The sequence below is a fragment of the Uranotaenia lowii genome, chromosome 1 (assembly GCF_029784155.1).
Source record: "Uranotaenia lowii strain MFRU-FL chromosome 1, ASM2978415v1, whole genome shotgun sequence".
In the NCBI taxonomy this organism is placed as follows: Eukaryota; Metazoa; Arthropoda; class Insecta; order Diptera; family Culicidae; genus Uranotaenia; species Uranotaenia lowii.
Genome location: NC_073691.1, coordinates 181883009 through 181899702, shown reverse-complemented (window position 1 = coordinate 181899702; position 16694 = coordinate 181883009). Strand labels below are relative to the sequence as shown.

Below are 16694 nucleotides of genomic sequence, written 5' to 3'. Positions count from 1 at the left end.
GTCTGTACGATGATGGAGGACTTGGAGGACTTATCGTTACTTAAACAGATTGAAGTGGCACAAATCTTGACGTGGTTCATTCATTTCCTGCTACGTCAAATCACAGCAATTGCCTGTCCTGCCAGGTGACACACTTCTGCTGGAAGGGCGTCTTGAAGTTAATTTAGCCTAATTTGGTAGCTAAATTAGGGGAAGAAATTGTTTTTTGTTGGGATGAAAAAAATAGTGTTAAGGAATGTGCAGTTCTGAGAATAGGTTCTCTGAGCAGTCTAACTGATTTCATAAAGCGAAAATGTTTCTTAAACGACGGTCCTTCAGAGTTACTCGATTCAAACATGCTTTCTTTAAATAAATTTGGTGCTTTAAATGTTTCGATTTTTTCCCTAAAAATAGTTATCTATGTAAAAAATAAAAAAAAATGTTTCTAGCCCGAATCAAACATTTACCCAACGATGCTTGCCGAGAACTTCGATTCGACTAGTTTTGATCAACTAAATATTCGGAAACCTAGAACCCGAATAAAGGATTCGGAATTCCTCAATAAACTTTGTAGTGATATGTCGACGCCCATGACACCCCACTAAATATATTAGCCCGTTATTCCCTCCCCCATAGAACCAAAAAAAAAACACATTACCGACAATTGAATCCGAGGAAAAGCCAAGGGACATTCTCAAAACAATTGCTTCGCTCTCGGCCACCCTCAACGTTTTGTATGTTATGTTGTTATAGTTCTTTTTTTTTTATTCACGGTGATTTTTACTATTGCCAAGTGGTGCCAAAACAAGTGTTGTTGCTGCTGTTGTTGTTGAGGAACCAGTGTTGGGGTGGTGGGTTCTGAAGCTCTCTGTGGACACTGTGTTTGGGTTGTTGTTTGTGAGTATCTGTTGTTGTTGTTGTTGCTGCTGCTGCTCAGTGTAAGCTTGTTCTCGAGTGTGCTTGCATGCTTATTTGTGAGCTCTCTGCTGTGGTGGATCAAGAATCGGGTCAGGTCGGATTTGGATCGGGTCAGGGACTTCAATCATGTTCGGTGAGCGATGCGTACACCTGTGGAACGTGGTCGTCGTACTGTGCCTGGTAGAAGTTGCCGGCTATCGGGGATCCGAGATTGTATTTTTCAGCAAACTCGGCTGCCTGGAACTGAGCCCGGTTGGGGTTACTGAAAGATGGTAGAGAGGAAACCTGGATGAATAATTAAAAACCTAAATTGGGGCGCTTATAAAACAATCGGCTCAAAGCATCAAATATGTAACGCTGTTATGGAAAACATAAATGCTATTTGTTACCACTTTGCTAAAGGGTTAAGGGGTAATTTGGCTTTCGGTATTTTTTACACCCACAGATAAAATCGTATGTCAAATGTGACGTTTCAGATTTGGGAAACATAAACCCTTTAATGCATGACCTATTAAAATAAGAATAGCAGTTATTGATTCAGTGGAATAACAATATTTTAATTCGAATAATACAACTGTACAGGTTTGGAGTCGTTATTTTTAGTATTATAAAAGTTATGGCCTTTTGAAAGTCGAAAAACAATTTTTGAAATTCTTGATTCATTTCATTACGATTTTGCAATTTTTTTCCAAATCTTGTAAATAAAGTGCTGGAAGGTGTTTGTGATTGGTTGAGATTAAAAAATTGTTAGTATTTCTAAATCTGAAGAAATAACAGCATTTTCCCAAAAGTATTATTTTCACAAAAAATAAATGAATAAATTTGATTTTCGAAATTATAAAAAATCATAAAAATATCGTCGGGTAATTTCTTTGAATCTGTAGATCATGGGTGGCCAACATTTTCAACAGGCGGGCCAAATTTTGGAAATGAGATTTGCTCGCAGGCCAAACTAGTATTTTTATAACTAGGAAAAAAAATCCCAAAATATACTAAAAAATTCTTCGTACACACAAAATTTTCGAGGCCGGAAATTAGCAAAAATTTGCTCAAATTTGACCAGCTAGAAACTTAGCAATCAATTTAGCAAGATTTTCGAACTGAAATTTTAGCAAACGAGAGAAAAAATTGGCCGCCGCAATTTTTGCTCACTTTTTTAGCAAAAACCGGTAGAAAAGAGCCCCGGATCTGAAATTTCAAAATTTATAGTTTTTTCTCTGCTAATTCGAAGGGAATGCTTGATCATTAAATATAATACACGAATAATTTCACTTTTAATTTATTTTTCACATTTTTTCGGAAGTTCATTTACCACTTTTCGTTGAATTGTAAGTAATTCGTTCCGTTCCGGCGAGCGAAATGCCAAGGGCCGACCCTCATCAACGAATGCACCTGGGTTGTGTCGGATGCAGCGCGTTGACATGCCAGTTGTGGTCACTCTTTATTTCCAGACTGTTGCAAAAAGAAAACCGTCGTGTTTACCGGCAGTTGCAACCTGGTAGGAAAAACAAACAATTTGGAATTTCACAATCGGAAAATCGGTACACTTCAAGATCGGCCCTTACCTGTACGCATCCGGTGTCTATTTGACCACCATTTTTACGTTGAACTATCCACCAAACGAACCGCAATCATCGAATTATCGGAACCGCACTGATCAATTCGATTTGTTGTTCTTCTCCCAACTGACGGCGGCTGCTGTCTATGAACAAAGCGGCTAGAAAACCTTACTTTTACTAAAATCAAGCAAGATTAACTTTCTTATTACTAAAATTGAGTAAATTTAGTTTTTTGCTAACTCGAAAGTAAAAAAATATTTTTGCTAACGGAAAGTAACAGCGAATTTTTGCTAAGTGGAGCTCCGAAAGTTTTGTGTGTACGCCTGCCTCAAGTACAGATTCATCTTAGTAAGAAATTTTTGTTTCATTTGTTTTTACAAATTCTTCAATCGATTTGAAACCTTCATTATTTATTCCATAAATGTCAAATCGCCGACCATTTCAAAAGTTTTCAAGTTAACTGGTTTTCCTGAAAAAAAAAATTGTAGCTAAATAAATAAAAAACACTACAGTGAAATTTTTAGCCAACTTTTGACACATTGCACATATTTTCTTTGTATGTATTTGGCAAAAATATGTATTTAGCTCAACAGATCCGCAATAATAACCCATTAGATGATAAAATTATGATAAAAAATAAATTCCAGATATTCTTTAGGCATTTTGGTAAAATTTTCCGGAACATAATTAGAGTAAATGTACCCGACCTTGGCACCTAAGGCATGGTTTACCCTTTTTTTCGACATTCCTACCTTCCTGTTGAGTGCACCATATAACATCCTTTGAAGAATTTACTTGCTAACTTGCTTAGAGTTCAACAAAAATATGTTTTCTCTATGGAACTTTCATTAATGTGAGTAAAATGCATGCAAAGTACTGACTGCGGTGCTCCAATTACTTGGCCGCCGTAACAATTGTTTGCCGTTTCGATGATCCGATTCTTGGCCACCAGCAATGTGCAATAGATCTTTACCAACAATACTCAAATGACAGTTAACAGAATCGTTCGCTATTCTGAATATAAGGCCACTGACAGAATGACGTCAGCTGAGCGTAAAGTTCTATGCGACGATGGAACACCGGGCGCCACTCATACAACAAAAAGGCTTTTGAAAACATTGATGAAATTTGGTTGAAAGGGAAGCACAAAATAAGCTTTCATTTAAAAAAGTCGGAAGTCCAGAAATTCCGCAATGCGATTGCAACACATACGGTTATTTTAACTACCAAACAACTGTCTTCGTATTGTGGAGTTTGGCTTCATAAAGTAAGAAATTGAAAAATTCCTTGAATGGTATTCAAAAATTTTGCCCTTTTGAATTTGTTAGCTGAGATTTTGAGCTTCTAGCAAGAGCCATCTCGAATGCCCGATGTGTTGCGCAGTGGGTTGACTCGCCAAATAGATGTTAGAATGTAAACCTTGCTAAAACAGTTTTTTTTAATTCGACTCACATCAAATATTTTAAGGAATAATTGGAAAGCAAACGATATTTTTCTGAACTTCCAACTTCTGTTTCCATGAAAAAAATTAGAACAAAATTCCAAAAAATTGAATCTGAGTAGGTATATGGTTCCCAAGCAATAGAAAACGATTCCAAAACTCAATTAATTATGTATTTTATATACTAAAGTCATAAATTGGCATCGATCTAACAATTTTTAGATAAGGAAAACATCTTTAGTCTTGTGAGATGCTTAATTCAACTTAGTTTTTTTTTTCAATATTTCGAACCACTGTGTTCTGTAGGAGACCACGTGGCTTTTGCTCGGCAGACTGCAATGCAAATGCTGTTCGCACGCATACCAATGTACCTTCGATTCATGGTTCCCAAATAGCGATTTTTGCATTTAAAATGCTTGGATATGACTTTTAGTTAGTCGAATCACTTATGTTCTCCATCTTATTTCGAAGCTTAAGTTGATAGCAACGGTCTTATCATACAACCCAATTAGTATGAAAACATTTGTGCGTAGTTTTAAATGAAATTTTAGAGAAAACATCAGCCCAAAAATACCTCTTTAATGAACATGTATTTTTTCCAGCTTCCAACACTGGTGGTGTATTTCGATTGAAGTTGCATGCCAAGAAAAGGAACAAAATTAGTTTTAAATTTTTTTTCAAAACCTAAATAAATATTCATTCTTTAGTCTTTCTAGTATTTTTTGATTTTTTGCCGAGTTTAACTGTAAGCATGAGTATTTATTGCAAATTTTTCAAATGAATGGCCGCGTTTGAAATCGCATGTGAATTTCACAGTTGCACTAGAAAGGTGAGTTCATCTGATTTTCAAACGGTGATTTCCAACATAATTTCCTCGGATGCAGATCAAAAAAAATTAACTTCTTTATTAAAGTACAAACAATCAAAAAATTCGGTATGCACAGATTTGAAACAAATTATTCTCTTCGCAATGAAAATTTATTCAAAATTTTTTAAGCTCAATTTGGACCTGAAAAACATGAAAAGATATGTTGGCATGCCAAGAAAAGGACCATGCCAAAATAGGGCTCACTTACCCTAATCTTTAATTGAAGTTTTCATGAAGCATGACAAAACAAAATTTAACTGATTATCAAACAAATAAGCTTAACAGATTAGCGATGCCCTGATTGATAACAGAGAAACAGATGAAATAAAATGACAAATTTTGATGACCGATCTCAAACTTTTGGCAGATACCGTCACCCTTAAAAAAGATAACTATTTTTAGAAGCTTAATAACTTTTGTGTCTTAACTTGAAACGAAATGCAGTTTTCGGATGAAATATTTTTCATAGTTTAGGCTTTAAACAAAACCGTTTTCAAAAGAAATCGGCCGAAGTGGACCAAAGTTATTCATGAAAAACTCAATTTTCGTGTTACTCCCCACCAAAATGTCCCAAAATCCCTTACAAACTTTAGGCTCGTTGAGCGACCCCTTCCCGTGATCCGATCTGGCTCAAATTTGGCATGAGGCCTTGTACTAAACCTAGGATCAATTTAAGCCTGCTGCAGCGCATAACTTTTTCAAATGTCGGGTCATGGACACGCAAACTTATCCCCTTCAAATGCGGGAAGGGTCCACAATCTACCATAGGAATATTCCCCCTTTCTATACCAATCATAAAAATTTATCTTTATGAAAAAAATCGTTTCGACCAGGACTCGAACTCGAGTCTTCTGATTACCTCTTCCGACACTTTACTAATAGGCTAAATTGTCAAATTTAAACTAGTCAAGTTGTAGCTCTATGATACAGTTGTCCTCATTGAGTTGAATTCGATGCTAAATTCTACGGCATAAAATGGTCATCGTGCCCCGATCAATGGTGCTCTTCTCGCCCCGAGTTAACAAGTTAAAGAAGAAACGACTTTAAAAATTGATTATAGTGGAAAAAAACAATCATGGTGAAAATTGAGGAACAATGTGTACATCATGTTGCAGTGCGTTTATTATAGATCAAGATGATTTAACGAACAACAGAGTTTATTCTTCAGTGCTCAAAAATTATAATATTTTCGACACTTGAGAACCTAGTTGATGTTATTTAGATATTTCTGTAAGGATGATAAGGAAATTTCTTTTTTGCTGAACAATGTGATGTGATCAGTTCGCCCCAGATGTTCGTTATGCCCTTATCTCCCCTACTTAGCTTTGATTATCCGTACTGAAGATGGTTATCTGCAAATAACAAAAACCTATACATCTTTATTTCCTTAGAGCATGTTCACTGGTGTTGGCAGAAAGTGGTAGAAGTTTTGACACTTACGGCACATTTTGAAAATTTTGCCGTGCAGAAACATTCTCAAGATCTGTGGCCTTCTAGTTTTTTCACAACACGTGTTGTATTTTCGCATGCTGTGATGCAAAAATAGCAATATTTCTATCACATACGGCTGAAATAGAAACAGTGTTGTAAAAAAATACAACGCCCCAAGATCTTTTTTTTTTTTATAATTCTTTATTTGAAACGGCTCATACGTTTAAGTTTTAAGGAGCCACACTCGTTTTTTGTTTTTCACAATCATTTTCTTAGTCTAGCACTTTTTTTTTTAAAGAAAAAAGAAGATAGAAAGGGAAATATGAAAATAAAATAGGGTTATAGACGGAGATCGATAGCTTTTAGATAGAAGTAGATTTCGAACATGTAGTCCAAATCTAGCACAGCTAGCACGTCTCTCACTGGAACGTTAGGTGGTTTTCCTCGGGCCCGAAGGGAATCTATGAAAGTCGTTCTGGCGACAAGATGGACCTCACACGACCAAACAATATGCTCGATGTCGTGATAACCTTGGCCGCAACTGCACAAATTGCTGCCAGCAATACCCAAACGAAAGAGTACCGCGTCTAAGGGATAATGATTGGACATGAGACGGGAAAATATACGAATAAAATCCCGACTCAGGTCCAACCTATTAAACCAGGGTTTGAGGCTTACCTTTGGGATAATCGAGTGAAGCCACCGACCCAACTCATCCTCGTCCCATTTGCGCTGCCAGTTGACAAGAGAGTTTCTTCGAACCAAAAAGTAAAATTCGTTGAAGACGATTTCACGCTGAAACGTGTCGCCTTCCATCGCCCCCACCTTTGCTAGCGAGTCTGCTCTCTCATTGCCCACTATCGAACAATGTGAGGGGACCCAAACAAAGGTGACGACAAAGCATCGACTTGATAAAGCACTCAAAACATCCCGTATCTTCCCGAGGAAATACGGTGAGTGCTTTCCTGGTCTTATCGAACGGATAGCTTCAACAGAGCTGAGACTGTCAGTTACAATATAGTAATGTTCAACGGGTCGTGAGGCTACATTTTCTAGTGCCCAATAAATCGCTGCTAACTCCGCAATGTATACTGAGCATGGAGATTGAAGACAGTACGAAGCACTAGTAATCTGGTTGAACACTCCAAATCCCGTTGATTCTTCGATAAGGGACCCGTCGGTAAAGTACATTTTGTCAGCATCGACGTGTCTATATTTAGCATCGAAAATTCTTGGAATCATAAGTGGACGATGCGAATCAGGGATTCCACGAATTTCTTGCTGCATAGACAAATCAAACTGGACAGAAGAGTTGTCGTAGTTTGGGATGTAAACACGAGTTGGAGAATACAAAGAAGGATTTACCTGCATGGACATGAAGACATGGTATATAGACATAAATCTGGTTTGAAGATTTTGCTCAAGTAGCCTTTCAAAATTATCGATCACCAATGGATTCATGACCTCACATCTGGTGAGGAACCGGAGTGATAATAAGCTGAATCGATCTTTTAATGGGAGTATGCCTGCCAAAACTTCAAGGCTCATGTTATGCGTTGAGGACATGCAACCCAAAGCGATGCGGAGGCAACGATATTGAATACGTTCGAGTTTTATCAGGTGTGTTTTGGCAGCCGATTGAAAACAAAAACTGCCATACTCCATCACTGAGAGAACAGTGGTTCTATATAACCTTATTAAATCTTCCGGATGAGCTCCCCACCAGGTGCCGGTAATTGAACGTAGAAAATTGATTCTTTGCTGGCATTTTCCTTTCAGATACTCAATGTGAGCTCGCCAAGTGCCTTTGGAATCAAACCAAACTCCAAGATACTTGAAACATCTCGATTGAGTGATCGTTCTGCCTAGGAGTTGAAGCTTAGGTTGAGCAGGTCGACGTTTCTTGGAGAAAACAACCATCTCCGTTTTCTGTGGGGAAAACTCAATCCCAAGTCCCAACGCCCAGGAAGACAATCTGTCTAAAGTATCTTGTAAAGGTCTGTGCAGATGCGACTCAGTAGATCCTGTGACAGACACCACGCTGTCATCTGCAAGTTGTCTTAGAGTGCAGCCTTCAGAGAGACAACAATCGATGTCACTTACGTAAAAGTTGTACAAAAGTGGGCTCAAACATGAACCCTGCGGGAGGCCCATGTAAGAGGTTCTTCTGATTGCAATATCTCCGTGAGCAAAGTTCAGATGTTTCTCACAAAGCAAGCTGTATAAGATGTTGTTCAAAAGGGGAGGCAGACCCCGGGAGTGCAACTTGTCTGACAACACCTCTATTGAAACTGCATCAAAAGCTCCCTTTATGTCTAAAAACACTGAAGCCATTTGCTCACGTTTCGCGTACGCCATTTGTATCTCTGAAGACAGCAAAGCCAGGCAATCGTTTGTCCCTTTGCCCCTGCGAAACCCAAATTGAGTATCTGAAAGGAGACCATTTGTTTCCACCCACTTATCCAAACGGAACAAAATCATTTTCTCCATCAATTTCCGAATGCAAGACAACATCGCTATTGGTCGGTACGAATTAAAATCGGACGCAGGTTTCCCAGGCTTTTGGATAGCAATAACTCTCACTTGTCTCCAATCTTCGGGAACAATGTTAAGCTCCAAGAATTGATTAAATAAATTCAACAAGCGAAATTTGGCAGCATCCGGAAGGTTTTTCAACAAGTTGAATTTTATTTTATCAACTCCCGGAGCTGAATTGTTACAAGAAAGGAGAGCAAGTGAGAATTCCACCATTGAAAAGCTAGAATCCAGATCGCATCTATTCGGAGGCACACTTCGGACAATTTTTTGCACAGGTGTGGAATCTGGACAGATTTTCCGTGCGAAATTGAAAATCCATTTATGCGAATGTTCTTCACTTTCGTTCGTGGAAGAACGATTACGCATGCTCCGTGCCACATTCCACAAAGTGCCTAAGGATGTTTCTCGCGACAAACCTCCAACAAAATTTCGCCAATGCGCACGTTTTTTCCCCTTGATTAGGTTTTTGAGTTGCTGTTCAAGAGAAAAATACGTGTTGAAGTTGTCCAGGGTACCGTGTTTCCGAAATATTTTGAAAGCATTCGATTTGTCAACGTATAGTTTAGTACATTGACTATCCCACCATGGATTGGGAGGCCTTCGACGAACAGATGTATCTGGGATGGGTTTCGTTTGAGATTGAACTGCACTATCATAAATCAAGCGAGCAAGAAAGCTATATTCCTCCATCGGAGGTAAAATATCCACAGAATGGATGGCTGAGACAATTGTGTCTGAGTACTTTCTCCAGTCGATGTGTCTAGTGAGGTCATATGCTATATTTGTTGAGTTTGAAGAGTTGACTCCATTGGTGATTGTAATTTTGATAGGCAAGTGGTCACTACCATTGGGATCAGAAATTACCTTCCACTGGCAATCCAATGATAGTGAATTTGAGCTTAGTGAGAGGTCAATTGCACTTTGTCTTGCAGGAGGTTTAGGTACTCGTGTTTTTTCACCCGTGTTCAAAACTGTTAAATTGAAACTGTCGCAAATGTCATAGATAAGAGTAGAACGACTATCGTCAATTTGTTCTCCCCAGACAGTTCCATGTGAATTGAAGTCACCCAAGATCAACCTTGGCTCAGGAAGCACTGAGCACAGGTCCTCTAAGTGACTTCGATCCACTGCAACTCTCTGAGGCCAGTACAAACTGACAACACATAAGTCCTTACCTCTTATGGTTGTATGACAAGCAACGGCCTCAATTCCGCCCGATAAAGGAAGGTGAATTCTATAAAAAGAGTGGCATTTGTTGATCCCCAAAAGCACCCCTCCATAAGAATCGTCACGATCCAGACGGATGATATTAAAATCGTGGAAAGAGATGTTAGATTGAGAAGAAAGCCAAGTTTCGGATAACGCAAAAATATCGCAATTTGTTTCATGAAGAAGAAATTTGAACGGATCCAATTTAGGGATTATACTACGACAATTCCACTGTAGAACAGTGATATCTCCGACCTCTCGGTTTAAATTAGCCATCGAGAGAGATAAACACTGAAAGAAGGGGCCAAGTTTGCATCAATTGCTTTAAAAAAGTCTTTACTACAGGAAGCAACGCGGAAACGATGCCTCTTATCGATTCAGATACGTTGAAGAACGATAATAGTCCATTTAGGATGTCGCTCAACTTGAAAATTCCCGATTGAGTTGATGGCTCAGCCGAAACGGTGTTAGATTTTGGGGGTTCCGAAGTCTCCGCTGCTTTTGGTTTATTTAGGGGAACAAAATTAATGGGAAATCCTGGCGGAATTGATTTTTCTGTCCCCGAAGAAGATGGCTTTTGTCCATCATGGATTGAAGAGCTAACTGTAGGAATTTTCTTTGGAATTCTGCGGTTCTTCGGAGCTGGTTTAGAACGTTTCCGAGAGTTCGCAACAAAAACAATAGGATGATCTTCATCAGTCGTGTCAGTATCTCCATTGTCAACTGGCAGCACTGAAAAAATGTTACTTATCTGAGGCTGAATCGGGGGAGAAGCGCTTTTTAAAATAGCGGCGTAAGAGCGATTGGATCGTTCTTTCAAAGAGCGCCTCTCCTTATCCCAGCGACTCTTAAATGCCTCGCACACAGAGATATCATGAGGAGAGCCCCCGCAATAAATACATTTCTGCTCTATTGCTGAGCACGCTCCTTCCTCATGATTCTCTCCGCAACGAGAGCACCGTGCTTTATTGCAACAATGGGACTCGGTATGTCCCATTTTGATGCACTTTTTGCAACTCATTGGGCGAGGCACAAAGAGTCGCACAGGAAGTCTCAACATTCCGCCAATCAAGACGTAGTGAGGGAGGGCGGTACCCGCGAAGGTAACACGAAATGAGCCTGAAGGCGAGTACCCTTTAACTCCGTTTACTACGTTGGCAGTTTTAAGCTGACGGACGTCCAAGATTTCGACCGAAGTCGAGTCAAGGCCTTTAAACTTACCAACGCCGTTGGATTTAATGTATTCTTCCTCCAGACTCATTTCCGTTATCACACCCTCGATCTCTACGTTTCGAGACGGAATGAAAATATGGTACTCAAGCTTGAAGAAATTGCTGACAACAATTTCATTGGCAGCTTTCCGGTCAGCCACAACAACGCGCAACTTGTCTGGTCGCACCTTAGTTATGCTGGTCACGGAGGTCCACCTCGCCAGATCTTTAGTTATCTGAATCACATTGAGTCGTTTTCCACCGGTTTTGGGCCGGATGAAAACCACCCAAGGCCCATTGAAAGTTGTACCATCTGTGTAGGTACGGAGCCGGGTTGGTCTACTATTAACTGTGGATGATTCATGATTATCCTCCATCAGAGCATGGAAAGTATTTGATGGACCAGCAACAGCCGAATCCTCCAAATACTCCTCATCCTCGTAGGTGACACTTTCGTCATCCATAGTTAACGGGTGGAGCCCCCCGCCTTCGCTCATATTTTCCAACGGGGACACGAATGCCTTCCGTGTGGAAAATATAAGCAAAGCTTACAACTGTTGAAATCAAATAAAGGGAAAAAGATAGAGGAGAAAAAGATAAAAAAGAATAAAAAGAACTCACAGCTTTTTTTTCTTAGACTTAAGCGTTTCACGAGTGTTTTTCTTCAATTCCGGCACCGGCTCTACCACGTGCTCGTCCTTCGTTGGTTGAAGGTGGTGACGTCTAGCGAAAAGAACGATCAATCACTGGGTCCTCCCTGTATCCCGATCACGGCAATCAGAACCAGAATCCTCGGTACGCCCTCCTCGGTATGCAAACCCGTATGTTCAGAGCGAACAAAGAGCACCCTTTTGATGATGATGGCCTTGGCGGTGTTGGTGACAATGGCGAAAAATCCGCAACTTCTGACCAAATTTTCGTCTGTACCTTCGCACCGGCTGATTGTTGGCGGAGTACGGCAATTGACAACCGTACCAGCAGGAAAAACCACACTCTGTGGCAAACTGCAGGAATACCACCTTTCGTGGCAAAACTAAACAATCCAACTTTGTGAATTCGGCCAAATTTCGATTTTGCGAGAAAAAAATTTAGTTCGAAACGGACGTGAAAAAATGACATCCGCACTAGTCGAGCTACTTGGATGGAATGCCCCAAGATCTTGAAAACGTTTTTGCATGGTAAAATTTTTAAAATGTCAAAATTTCTACCACTTTTTCCCAACACTAGTGAACTTGCCCTTAAGTAGCCAGCAGAACTGCAGTTCGTTCTTTAAAATTATCAAAAAAGATCGCAGCAATCAGGAAATTCTTCATTTACAATCACATATTGACCAGTAGTGAAAACTAATCTTCACACGTTTTTGATGAAGTAAACGAACCCCCCCCCCCTCCCCCTACCCACCAAGCATCTCGCGAACAGCTCAACGTCACCGATGCAGTAGAACGCGAGTTCTATTTCATAGAATTTTTTCTAGCAAGGAAACTCGATAAATCTGAACGACTCAACTAAAAGAAAAAAATCGCAGCACACCGAGGTCGTTGGCAACCGTACACATGCGTAAGACAGCCACATAACAAATGAAGAATCGAAAAAAATCACACTGTTTAGTGACATAAAATCACTTTTCCATTTCATCCTTTACTTTGCATGTTTTACATTTGATAAGTTTGATTAGCACTCCCTCGATTTTAATTCTAAGGCGATTGCCTGTTTTGAGCAAAAACACGCCAGTCAGTATACCTACACTTCAATCCTAATTTTATCTGATTCCCGAACACTCATCACCAGGCGCACAATTCGAAACTTTTCCCTTAGGCTTCCAATATGAACTATCAATGCATGTCGTTCCGGTTCGATAAAATAAAAACGATAATATTTTTGGATGAAAGTGATCCATTTTCACTAGAAAAATACAAATTTCCGAAATAATTTACGAGCGCAAAAACAAAAACACGTGCTCTTGCCTCGAGTCAACGCCTACTCTCCAAAAACCTCTGCAATTAAGATGTAAATATACCTTAAAATCTTATTTCAAAATCCCGCCATATAAACTTTGTAGATTTGCCTAAAAACTGACCTGTGCGGACATTCAGATTTATCGGACTTGATTTTTGGGTGCCTAATAGTGCTCAAAGTTACACACGATTAAAGGTGTTATCTTGAAAAAAAAATTTTTTTTGTGGAAATCGACGTTTTGCGACTTTAACGTTTTTTTAAACCGATAAATTTCTATGGTATGTTCAAGACTTCGCCACAAATCGCTTTGAACCCCATATAACCCATTCAAATGTTTCAGAGGCAACTGAGATCCTATTTCCCGCTAGCGTGGTCCATTTATTTTCCGCTAAAGTAGTCCTAAAATAATAAAAAAAACCTTAAAAATAGGACAGAGTACAAGTACACCCGGAAAATAAATGGACAACCCTTTTGCATAGTCATGCTTTTCATGTCTTTGACATAATCAAGAGAGCTATATGAGTTGTAGAGCGATTTATGATTTATTTTTCAGAACAATTCTTAAAAATTCTATAGAAATCTACTGGTATTCCAAATAAACGACTAAGTAAAAAAATCAATTTATTTTAAGGCAACACCGATCTCAATGTTTTAACCATTTCTAAGTCAGGCCACCCTTATAAACATTTTTCAGAAACAAAAATCAAAGTGTGGACTAAGCTATAAAGATTTAAATAATTTTCGCACCGCATGCCACAGTTACACATCCAAAGAGCCTCAGGATTCCCACCTCTGATCTATCCGTTTAAAAAAAATAAAAATCGCAAACAGAATTCTTGATCACCTAAACTTTTGCGTTAAGTCAACCAAAACCATACCATCTTATATTCATCCAGTAAAATCTTTTCATAAAAATGTCAACCCTACTTACTGTTTGCTCAGCACCGGTTCATCCGGATTGATCTTGCCCGGCTGTTTGTACACCAAAAAGACGTACCGGTGCAGCCCGGAAGCTTGGGGTGGAGCCGAGCTCACAAAATCGGCCAGGACCGTGCCCTTGGACACCGCAACGCCGGGAATGTTGACCACCAGCCAGTGCTTCCATTCGCGCATTTTCGGATTGGCACGGGAAGGAGCATCCGGATCGGTCAGGATCAACGTGTAGAGAGTTCCACCGTCGTCCACCTTCCAGTCCAGCATCGGTTTGTCTTTGACCTGGGTCGGTGTCAGCTCATTGCCCATCTCGACTTTGGCCCCGGAAGGGAACAGAACCTGAACCATGGCCTGGGGAGGTTCGGCGATCACATCCGGCACGATTTCATTGCTGGTGAAACTTTCGGCCACATCTTCGGAACGGAACCCCGATGCCAGAGCGACGCCAACGAAGACGACGACGACAAGATCCCAGCTTCGTCGACCGCTGCTGCTGAGTATCTTCATCTTTCACCAGGTACACAAAGTTAAACACTGAGGAGAGCAAGAGATCCGTTAGAAGATGTGAGCGAGCTCAGGTGCAAACCGCGAATGAAACCGATTCGTCATGGGGCTGGGAAAATAAGCAGAAACGCAGTCGAACGGTTTAACGAGTTTGGCGATCGGCTTATTTACTTAGAAAGAAGAAATGCGGCACAGAAACGAGTTTCATGTGTTTTTGTTATTAATCCATTTCAAATTATATTAATTTTAAAATAAAAATATTTTCAAAAATTTTTTTTTTTTAATTTTGCATTGAATTCAAATTGGAATCGATAATATTTTGACCCTTCTACTATACAACTTAGACAAATTATCTAAAACGGTAAATATTAAAATCAGATCATACGTCTTTAAAAAAAAAATTTCCTACGCAAGTTCACATCATTTATAAAATTTTGAAAAACAATTGAAAAAAACGTGAATCGGTGTAACCTTTTAGCTTTGATCGAACAGCTGCAACAATCTGCTGGTTGGCTGAAGAATGGGAATATGAACTAGCGTTGTTTAATATACTGGCAAGATTTTTTGAAAAAAAAACTGCAACAAACTCGAATTGTTTAGTTGATAAGTTTATTTGCGTTAAGATCTTTAAAGCCAGAAAGTGGAAACTAGGAAAAAAATTTAAATCTAATATGACATTTTATATCTCAGAAACCACCGAACCAAATTCATTAAGTTTATTATCTTTGAGCTACTGAAAGTGTATTGTTAAATTTTGTAAAATAAAATTTCACAATAAAATTTGAGTTATGCTTCTACAGCTCAGTTGCCGCGAGCGAATAAACGAGATATCTCGTATTTGGCCCACAATGTGTTAAAACAAATTTAGAAAATTGGAAAAATCAGTGCTATCAGCTAAACTTGTAAAAAGTAGGGGAGAGTAAAAAGATTTAATCCTTGAGGTGACTTGATTACTAAACCATATCTCGCAACTGGAATATCTTACCAAGATCTTAATACAGAGAACAGACGTACAAGCTTGTTAATATTCCAATGATCTTTTTGAACAATTTTTTTTCGAATGGGGCACCAGATGTCTCCAAACATATCAAAAAGAACTGTCAAAATAAAAATGAGAAAAATAACAAAGTTTAAGCCAATTTCACACAGGTCCTTGAAACATATTCAAGAAAATTGCTGTTGAAGTTTCGTAAAACATTCGTCATGTTGAATGGTGAAACAATATCGTAAAATTTAATCACTTTTTTCTTCAGACTTGCTAGAAGTTCTAAAATTTTTAACAATAGGATGTAAAAGTGATACTTTAAAGTATCTCGCTTTGAGATATCTAGAATCTGCTGGATGGGACTGATCTTCAGTAATATTTACTGGACATTCAAGAATGTTTACTAGACATTGCCTCTAATTCCAATAACCAATCAAGGAATGCAAAAGCTTATTCAAAAGCTGTAAGTTATTTTGAATGCCTCTGTATTTCAAATATAATGATAGGGAAATTTTGTTCATTCAATAGTTATTGTTATTGAATTTATCTAGCAATTAATAGCAGCCTTCAGTTAAAATTTAAGCTAGGCATTTTATAAATAATTTTTAATTCATATACGATTACGCCTTTTCTAAAATTGACCATTTTGAAAGTTGACTTGTATATTTTGAATGGCGCGCTAGAGATGGCATTGATTAAAATCAATTTTTAATGAATTTTTATGATGATAGCATTCGAAATTTTACACACATTTTAAAGATTTTTTGTTTGAGCTTGTACGTCTGTTCTCTGTGATCTTAAGTTCTAGGAAAAAAGTTAAATGGAGCCAAATAACTTTGCTTGACCTTCAAAAACATTGGAAAAGTTTACTGTTTAAAAAAAAAACTGTGATTGAAAGATTCGACGAAATGCGTTTATAGTAATTTCCATCCTTGAAATCTGTTTTTTTTTTCAATTTTCCCAGACATTGTGCATAGATTAAAGTTTTCTCATGTTAAAATAAATGTAATTTTGAAAGATCTATCAAACAGTGTAATCTCTTTGTGATATTCAATTCCTGATGAGAATTATCCTCATAAATGTGTGTGCTTATAAGAATTTCTAGCACTGTATTGCCATTCTTTCACAATGCCATATTTTCAGAGCAGTGGTTAACTCTGAG

General features: G+C 38.6%; 1 protein-coding gene across 1 annotated transcript; it reads right to left on the bottom strand.

The window, feature by feature from the left end:
• Nucleotides 1–709: 709 nt before the first annotated feature.
• Nucleotides 710–14642, bottom strand: LOC129739244 (protein D2-like). Its single transcript, XM_055730674.1, has 2 exons — nt 14042–14642; nt 710–1159 (listed from the first exon to the last, which is right to left on the bottom strand). The coding sequence occupies exons 1-2, from the start codon at nt 14548–14550 to the stop codon at nt 1018–1020; spliced, it is 651 nt and encodes a 216-aa protein (XP_055586649.1). The 5' UTR covers nt 14551–14642; the 3' UTR covers nt 710–1017.
• Between the last annotated feature and the right edge of the window lie 2052 nt (nt 14643–16694).

Bases quoted from the DNA above. Each gene is read 5' to 3' on its own strand.
- LOC129739244 (XM_055730674.1), bottom strand. From the start codon at position 14,550: ATGAAGATACTCAGCAGCAGCGGTCGACGAAGCTGGGATCTTGTCGTC. The intron at 1,160-14,041 runs GTAAGTAGGGTT...ACCATCTTTCAG, and splicing joins GAACCGGTGCTGAGCAAACA to TAACCCCAACCGGGCTCAGT.